This window comes from Anomaloglossus baeobatrachus, chromosome 9, assembly GCF_048569485.1.
Source record: "Anomaloglossus baeobatrachus isolate aAnoBae1 chromosome 9, aAnoBae1.hap1, whole genome shotgun sequence".
Classification (NCBI taxonomy): domain Eukaryota; kingdom Metazoa; phylum Chordata; class Amphibia; order Anura; family Aromobatidae; genus Anomaloglossus; species Anomaloglossus baeobatrachus.
The window spans coordinates 87,349,971-87,359,491 of record NC_134361.1 but is presented as its reverse complement, the minus strand read 5'-3'; the positions used below and the strand labels follow the sequence as shown (position 1 = coordinate 87,359,491).

The following is a 9,521-nucleotide window of genomic DNA, read 5'->3' as shown; positions in this document are numbered from 1 at the left end:
GGGGGCCTGTGTATTGAGACCATCTTCACTCTTGACATTGAAGTAATAGACTGAGACAACAACAAGAACTGTACGACTGCATCCTTTTATCTCATTTCTTTGTTTCCTTTGTTGCTCGACCTATTGTGTTGTAAGGGATTCTGCTTCTCCAGCGTTCCTCTCTCGGCTTTGTTCCTTCACTCTGTCCGGATAGATGTCAGATTTAGCCCAAACTGTTGTCTCCTCCGATATATATCTGAATTGTTTGTATATCTTGTTCTCTGGTCAGGAATGATTTGCTATCCTAAATTGCAGAGAATTTAGTTTTATACAGAATGGGTTTTCTTTTTCGCTCCTAATTGGGAGACCCAGACAGTGGGTGTATAGCTACTGCCTCTGGAGGCCGCACAAAGAACTACACTTAAAAGTGTAAGGCCCCTCCCCTTCTGGCTATACACCCTCCCGTAGGAGTACGGATTCCTCAGTTTTAGCTTTGTGCGCAAGGAGGTCAGACACGCACGCATAGCTCCATTGTTTTTAGTCAGCAGCAGCTGCTGACTATGTCGGATGGAAGAAAAGAGGGTCTATACAGACTCCCAGCATGCTCCCTTCTCACCCCACTTATGTCGGAGGTGTTTGTAAGGTTGAGGTACCCATTGCGGGTACGGCGGCAGGAGCCCACATGCTGATTCCTTCCCCATCCCTTTTTACAGGGCTCTGGGTGAAGTGGGATTTACCGGTCTCCAGGCACTGAGACCGTGCTCCATCTACAGCCCCTGGAGAAGATGCTGGATGGAGCGGAGTACATCAGGGACATGGCCCTGCTTCCTTAAGGTACTCTGTGTCCCCGTGCATTTGGCGCTCACACCGCAGCATGCTGGGTGTTGTAGTGCGCCGGGGGACATCAGCGCTGCGGCGCCTGTGCCATGGCCTCATTCAGCTTAGCTGAAGCAGGCACACTTATGGAGAATTTAGTTTTATACAGAATGGGTTTTTAAGGATAAGCATCAATGCATTGGACTTTGTCTTTTTCCCTTGTAACCTGATTATACCCTATATATTAGCTCTTTCTAACGATCTTATTGATTGCAGGCACGGGAAATACCGTTATTGAAGCTGTAAAGGTTCTGATTGAACACGGGGTCCAGCCGGCTTGTATTATACTGCTCAGCCTCTTCTCTACTCCACATGGTGAGTCGCTTTAGCCACCTCTTGTGTAGCCTATTTTCTTGCCTTCAATATGGCTTGATTACATATACACTGACACCTAGTGTTTTTTTTTGGGGCACCAAGTTCATATTGCATTAAGCTTCTCATGAAGGTAACGTGAAGATTTGGACACCCTGGGGAACCCTGCATTGCCCCCATTTTCAGAAGACTTCCTTTTCTGCATAGCAAGTGAAAGCAGTTGTCTCTGAGCCAGAGCGAATATCTGCTAAATAGAACCAACTCACGATGGCTTCTCCCTGTAGTTGCTAAATAAGAGCTGGAGATGAATGTTCGTGTTTTCAAGAGCCATCTTCTCTTGTATTAAAGGGAATTGGTCACCGTGTAATCTGAGAGCAGCACAATGTAAAAGCACGGACCCTCATTCAAGCAATGTCACTTACTGGGCTGTTGTATGCAGTTTTATCTACTTGGGCTGCTTGCTGTAATTTAGATAAACTTTTCTCTGCCGTTCTCTGAATACTGAGCACTGCCTATGCACAGTGTACACAGAATGCTGCCAATCAGTGGTGGGGGTGGGGTTATACAGAGCAGAAGGACTATACGGCACAAGATTACAAGTCCAGCAGTGATAATCTCCTGCTGATAAAACACTGATTTTATTGTAATAACACAGCCCAATAAATAACACGTTGCTGTAATTAGGGTCTCTTCCCCTACATCGTGCTACTTTCAGATTCCACAGTAAAAACCTGATGACAATATTTATTTCCTTTTTAAGTGGTTGTCTGTGAGGTTTTGTCTGGGTCTGTGACCCTTTCAATAACCTACTTTGATAAGCCTATTGGTGAAAGTGGCTGCAGGACAGGGGATGGTAATCCAATGTAAAGCTTTGGATAAAGCAAGAAACGTCAGTGAATATTAAAATTGAAACCAGAAGTTTACATACACTATAAAGAGTAATCTGCATGTTTTTCTCACTATCTGACATGAAATCAGAATTAACCTTGCCTGTTTTAGGTCAATTATGAACCAAAATTATTTATATTTGCCAATGCCAAAATAATGAGAGAGAGAATGTTTTCAAGCATTTTTATTAGTCTGCAAAGTCAAAAGTTTACATACACTAAGAGTGCTATGCCTTTAAACAATATGGGACACCCCATATGATGTCATGTCTTTAGAAGCTTCTGATAGGTTTATTGGCAATATCTGAGTTAGAGACTTACCTATGGATGCATTTTAATGCTCACCTAAAACACACTGCTTCTTTGTGTAGCATCATGGGAAAGTCAAAAGAAATTAGCCAAGATCTCAGGAAGAAAATTGTGGACTTGCACAAGTCTAGTTCATCCTTGGGTGCAATTTTCAAATACCTAAAGGTGCCTCGTTCATCTGTACAAACAATTTTTAGCAAGTACAAACAAGATGGGAACGTCCAGCCATCATACCGCTCAGGAAGGAGACGGGTTCTGTGCACCAGAGATGAACGTGCTTTGGTCAGACATGTACATATCAACCCAAGAACAAAAGCAAAAAACCTTGTGAAGATGCTGGTGGAAGCTGGTAAAATTGTGTCATTCTCCACAGTGAAACGAGTACTGTAACAACATGGGCTGAAAGGCCACTCTGCCAGGAAGAAGCCATTACTCCAAAAGAAACGTAAAAGGCCAGAATAATGCTTGCAAATGCACGCAGGAACAAAGTCCTTTATTTTTGGAGACGTTTCCTGTGGTTTGAGTAAACAAAAATTGAACTGTTTGGCGATAATGACCATCATTACATTTGTAGGAAAAAGGGAGAAACACTGAAGCCTAAGAGCATCATCCCAACTATGAAACATGGGGGTGGCAGCATCATGTTGTAGGGTTGTTTTTGCTGCAGGAGGGACTGTTGCACTTCATAAATAGATGGGATCATGAGGAAACAAGATTGTTGCAATACTTAAGCTACATCTCAAGACATCAGCAAGGAACTTAAAGCTTGGGTGGAAATGGTCCTTCCAAATGAAAAATCATCCGAAGCATACTGCCAAACTGGTTACAAAGTGGCTTAAGGATAACAAAGTCAATGTTTAGGAGTGGCCATCACAAAACCTTGATCTCAATCCTACTTAAAATTTATGGGCAAAGCTGAAAAGTCGGTGCGAGCAAGTCGACCTACAAACAAGACTCAGTTACACCAGTTCTGTCAGGAGGAATGGGCCTAAATTCCTACCAACTATTGTGAGAAGCTTGTGGAAGGACATCCAAAACATTTGACCCAAGTCATTTCTGGTTCGTAATTGACCTAAAACAGGAAAGGTTTATTCTGATTTTGTCAGTGAGAAAAACCTGCAGATGTGTCTTTTTATATAGTTTATGTAATCTTATTGTTTCAACTGTATATGTGCTTGAGAAGTGATAAAATTGGGTTGTCACATGCTGCCGTTTTGTTACATTTAAAAAAAAAAAAAAAGTGCCTTACTCAACACTGGACCCAGGGATTGTATCTGGTTCTGCTTCCAGTGTGTACTGTATTGGCTAGGGCGCTGGTGTTACGTCGGTAGCATCGCAGCCGATTGGTCAGCTCATCAAATCTGAGGGGGATGTTTTGAGTGCAAAAGCAGAGCTGCAGCGACGATAGCCAAAGAGCCGAAAATGGTTAAAGGTGTATATACCGTATTTTTCGCTTTATAAGACGCACCTGATTATAAGACGCACCCCCAAATTTGGTGAAGTAATAGAGAATTTTTTAATAAATGGGGTCCGTCTTATAATGCCAGTGTCCGTCTGACAAATCATGTAGGGTATATGTCCCTCATAGCCCCCCCATCCTAAAATTAGCCCCCTTAATCTGGATATGGCCACCTTATATTGAATATAGCCCCCTTGTGCTGGCACACGTCCCCCAGTGATGCCACATGTCCCCTGTGGCCGGCACACTGGCCCCCTGTGGCCGGCACACTGGCCCCCTGTGGCCGGCACACTGGCCCCCTGTGGCCGGCACACTGGCCCCCTGTGGCCGGCACACTGGCCCCCTGTGGCCGGCACACTGGCCCCCTGTGGCCGGCACACTGGCCCCCTGTGGCCGGCACACTGGCCCCCTGTGGCCGGCACACTGGCCCCCTGTGGCCGGCACACTGGCCCCCTGTGGCCGGCACACTGGCCCCCTGTGGCCGGCACACTGGCCCCCTGTGGCCGGCACACTGGCCCCCTGTGGCCGGCACACTGGCCCCCTGTGGCCGGCACACTGGCCCCCTGTGGCCGGCACACTGGCCCCCTGTGGCCGGCACACTGGCCCCCTGTGGCCGGCACACTGGCCCCCTGTGGCCGGCACACTGGCCCCCTGTGGCCGGCACACTGGCCCCCTGTGGCCGGCACACTGGCCCCCTGTGGCCGGCACACTGGCCCCCAGGCTGCTGCTTTTAGTAAAATAAACAACTCTTTCCTTACCTTCTCAGCGCTGTCCCTCCTCGTGTTTCCCTCCGTGCTTGTGAGCTCCGGCTTCCTCCACTTCCTGGTTCTCGGCGCCAGTCATGTGATCGGCACAGCAGAGTGATATCATCTCTGCGTGCCTGATCACAGACAGCAGCAGAGACACCGGGAGATCAGCGCTGGAGGAGGTGAGTAAAGAGTGTTTTATTTTTACTATGTGCAGCAGCATGGGGGCCATATCTAACACAGGTTGGGGCATGTATCATCAAAGGAGGGCGCAGGCAGATATAATATGAGCCGCTCCCCCAGCCCATCGTCGCGGTTTCAGCACCACGGTGGTGGACAGCGGCAGTGCATATTATATGAGCGGGAGCAGGAGATCAAAGGCTCCCTCCTACAGCTTCACCAGCCTCCACCAGCACCGCTCCAGAGCGGACCCTGCAGTAATAAATATGTGTCTGTCTCTGTGTCTGTCTCTGTGTCTGTCTCTGTGTCTGTCTCTGTGTCTGTCTCTGTGTCTGTCTCTGTGTCTGTCTCTGTGTCTGTCTCTGTGTCTGTCTCTGTGTCTGTCTCTGTGTCTGTCTCTGTGTCTGTCTCTGTGTCTGTCTCTGTGTCTGTCTCTGTGTCTGTCTCTGTGTCTGTCTCTGTGTCTGTCTCTGTGTCTGTCTCTGTGTCTGTCTCTGTGTCTGTCTCTGTGTCTGTCTCTGTGTCTGTCTCTGTGTCTGTCTCTGTGTCTGTCTCTGTGTCTGTCTCTGTGTCTGTCTCTGTGTCTGTCTCTGTGTCTGTCTCTGTGTCTGTGTCTCTGTGTCTGTGTCTCTGTGTCTGTGTCTCTGTGTCTGTGTCTCTGTGTCTGTGTCTCTGTGTCTGTGTCTCTGTGTCTGTGTCTCTGTGTCTGTGTCTCTGTGTCTGTGTCTCTGTGTCTGTGTCTCTGTGTCTGTGTCTGTGTCTCTGTGTCTCTGTCTCTGTGTCTCTGTGTCTGTGTCTCTGTGTCTGTGTCTCTGTGTCTGTGTCTCTGTGTCTCTGTGTCTGTGTGTCTCTGTGTCTGTGTGTCTGTGTGTCTGTGTGTCTGTGTGTCTGTGTCTCTGTGTCTGTGTCTCTGTGTCTGTGTCTCTGTGTCTGTGTCTCTCTGTGTCTGTGTCTCTCTGTGTCTGTGTCTCTCTGTGTCTGTGTCTCATCTCATCTTCCCTCCCCCCCCCCCCCCCCCCCCCCCCCCCCGTATATTTGGATTATAAGACTCACCCCCTACTTTCCCCCAAAATTTGGGGGAGCAAAAGTGCGCCTTTATAAAGCGAAAAATACGGTGTGTATATATATGTGTATTTCTTTGTCGCTCCATTGGGAGACCCAGACAATTGACAATTGGGTGTATAGCTATGCCTCCGGAGGCCACACACAGTATTACACTAAAAGTGTAAAGCCCCTCCCCTTCTGCCTATACACCCCCCGTGCTCACAGGCTCCTCATTTTTTATGCTTTGTGCGAAGGAGGCAGACATCCACGCATAGCTCCACAGCTTGGTCGGCAGCAGCTGCTGACCAGGTCGGATGGAAGAAAAGAGGGCCCATAACAGGGCCCCCAGCATGCTCCCTTCTCACCCCACTTTGTCGGCGGTGTTGTTAAGGTTGAGGTACCCATTGCGGGTACACAGGCAGGAGCCACATGCTGTTTTCCTTCCCCATCCCTTAGGGCTCTGGGTGAAGTGGGATCCAGGATCGGTCTCCAGGCACATGAGACCGTGCTCCCTCCGCAGCCCCTGGGAATCTGCAGGATAGGAGCTGAGTATCGTCAGGGACAAGGCCCTGCTACTATGAGGTACTCTGTGTCCCCGTGGGGACCGCGCATGGAGCGCTTGTGCCAGACACTTTCCAGCACGGCTGGGTGTGTTAGTGCGCCAGACATGCAGCGCCTGGGCCAGACACTTTCCAGCACTGCTGGGTGTGTTAGTGCGCCGGACATGGAGCGCTTGTGCCAGACACTTTCCAGCACGGCTGGATGTGTTAGTGCGCCGGACATGGAGCGCTTGTGCCAGACACTTTCCAGCACTGCTGGGTGTGTTAGTGCGCCGGACATGGAGCGCTTGTGCCAGACACTTTCCAGCACGGCTGGGTGTGTTAGTGCGCCGGACATGGAGCCCTTGTGCCAGACACTTTCCAGCACTGCTGGGTGTGTTTGTGCGCCGGGGGACTACCGCGCGGCCGCGCTTATTGCCGGCCGCGCTTATACTTTAGTCCCCGGCTTCTGCGGCCTAGTGTCGTTTATTCCCGCCCACAGGCCTGCCAGTCAGGGAAGGGGCGGGACGCTGCACGGATCGTCAGCGGAGGGCTGGAGCATACATTAATATCCTCCTCCCCCCTCACTCAGTACAGTGGGGCACTGGATTCCCGCACTTTTCTTGGGCACGCCCACGATCTCCTCCTCCCCACAGAACGCCGGCAGCCATTCCTGTCAGCGATTCAGACGCTGGAGAGGAGAGACAACACAGGGAGACCCAGGCAGGGAATCCGGTGACCACACAACTGCTTTGAGCGGTCGGTAAGCAGCACCTATGGTGCTGGCCCCACTGAGTACCGAAGTGTGTGTATATATGTATACATTGCACTGTACGGTCGCTCTGTTGATTTTTGGCTATATACCCTCCTGGTTGTTCTCAGAGGAGACAACATGTCATCTGCAAAAAGCAAGGGTGCCAAAGCACAGGCGTACTTTGCAACTTGTACCTCATGTACAGCTGTACTACCGGCAGGTTCCACTGACCCTCATTGTGTGCAATGCTCGGCCCCTGTGGCACTTACTCAGCCGGAGCCTCTGCGACTGGTGGCCCAGGTGGATCCACCTGCTACCACTGTCCAGGTGACAGGGACGGAGTTTGCAGCCTTTGCTGACAAACTTTCTGAGACTATGGATAAATGGTCTGCTAAAATACTGGAAGCATTGCAGTCCAGACCGGTGATTCAGGCCCCGGGCTCTATCCAATCCTTGACCCCGGGTCCCCCTCAATTGGAACAGCAAAGTGCCCCTGGGGTGACCCATGGGTCCCGGGGTGAGGTCTCTGACACGGACCACAGTCCCAGGCCGACCAAGCGGGGTCGCTGGGAAAATCCCTCCACCTCATCACACTGTTCAGGGTCCCTGCAGGGGGACTCTCTGGAGGATGAAGCGGAGGTATCAGATCAGGATTCTGATCCTGAAGCCGCTCTCAACCTAGATACGCCTGAAGGTGACGCAGTAGTGAATGACCTTATAGCGACCATCAATCAGGTGTTGGATATTTCTCCCCCAGCTCCTACAGTTGAGGAGTCTGCTTCTCAGGAGAAATTCCGTTTCAGGTTTCCAAAGCGTACATTAAATATGTTTCTGGATCACTCTGACTTCAGAGAGGCAATCCAGAAAAACCGAGACTGTCCAGACAAGCGTTTTTCCAAGCGTCTTAAGGACACACGTTATCCCTTCCCCCCCGAGGTTGTCAAGGGCTGGACTCAGTGTCCTAAGGTGGATCCTCCAATCTCCAGACTGGCGGCTAGATCCATAGTTGCAGTGGAAGATGGGGCTTCACTCAAAGATGCCACTGACAGACAGATGGAACTATGGTTGAAATCCATCTATGAAGCTATAGGCGCGTCTTTTGCCCCAGCATTCGCTGCCGTATGGGCACTCCAAGCTATCTCAGCTTGTCAGGCGCAGATTAATGCAGTAACACGTACATCTGCCCCGCAAGTGGTGTCCTTAACCAATCAGGCGTCGGCGTTTGCGTCCTACGCCATTAATGCTATCCTGGACTCTGCGAGCCGTACGGCGGTGGCATCCGCCAACTCGGTGGTACTCCGCAGGGCCATGTGGCTACGTGAATGGAAGGCAGACTCTGCTTCCAAAAAGTTCTTAACCGGTTTGCCATTGGCTGGCGACCGCTTGTTTGGTGAGCGATTGGATGAAATCATTAAACAATCCAAGGGAAAGGATTCATCCTTACCCCAGTCCAAACCAAACAGACCTCAACCACGGAAGGTACAATCGAGGTTTCGGTCCTTTCGGACCGCGGGCAGATCTCAATTTTCCTCGTCCAAAAGGCCTCAGAAAGATCAGAGGAACTCCGATGCATGGCGGTCTAAGTCACGTCCTAAGAAGACCGCCGGAGGAACCGCTCCCAAAGCGGCCTCCGCATGACTTTCGGCCTCCTCAAACCGCATCCTCGGTCGGTGGCAGGCTCTCCCGCTTTTGCGACACCTGGCTGCCACAAGTAAAAGAATGTCTCTCACCCATCGATCTCACGGTTACAGGATAGAGTTCAACTCTCGTCCTCCGACTCGTTTCTTCAGAACATCTCCACCCCCCGACAGAGCCGAGGCTCTTATGCAGGCGGTGGGCACCCTGAAGGAGGAAGGAGTGGTGATCCCGGTTCCTCTTCAGCAACGGGGTCACGGTTTTTACTCCAACTTGTTCGTGGTGCCAAAAAAGGACGGATCCTTCCGTCCTGTTCTGGACCTAAAGCTGCTCAACAAGCATGTGAAAACCAGGCGGTTCCGGATGGAATCGCTCCGCTCCGTCATCGCCTCAATGTCCCAAGGAGATTTCCTGGCATCAATAGACATCAAAGATGCTTATCTCCACGTTCCGATTGCACCAGAGCATCAGCGCTTCCTGCGCTTCGCCATAGGGGACGAACACCTTCAGTTCGTGGCACTACCTTTTGGCCTGGCAACAGCCCCACGGGTCTTCACCAAGGTCATGGCAACAGTGGTAGCAATCCTACACTCTCAGGGACACTCGGTGATCCCTTACTTAGACGATCTACTTGTCAAGGCACCCTCTCAAGGGGCATGCCAACACAGCCTGAACATTGCTCTGGAAACTCTCCAGAGTTTCGGGTGGATCATCAATTTTCCAAAGTCAAATCTGACACCGGCCCAATCACTGACATATCTTGGCATGGAGTTTCATACTCTCTCAGCGATAGTGAAGCTT

At 50.5% G+C, this 9,521-nt stretch overlaps 1 protein-coding gene across 2 annotated transcripts in view; it reads left to right on the top strand.

Moving 5' to 3' along the window:
• Positions 1-9,521, top strand: part of UPRT (uracil phosphoribosyltransferase homolog) — a 41,717-nt gene that overhangs the window by 27,059 nt on the left and 5,137 nt on the right. The window contains exon 6 of one of the 2 annotated variants that reach the window (XM_075322690.1): positions 1,072-1,170. The exons of the other annotated variant lie outside the window; for it this stretch is intronic. Within the exon in view, the coding sequence (XP_075178805.1) occupies positions 1,072-1,170 (99 nt within the window). The remainder of the gene's footprint in view (positions 1-1,071; positions 1,171-9,521) is intronic. 2 annotated transcript variants of the gene reach the window in all.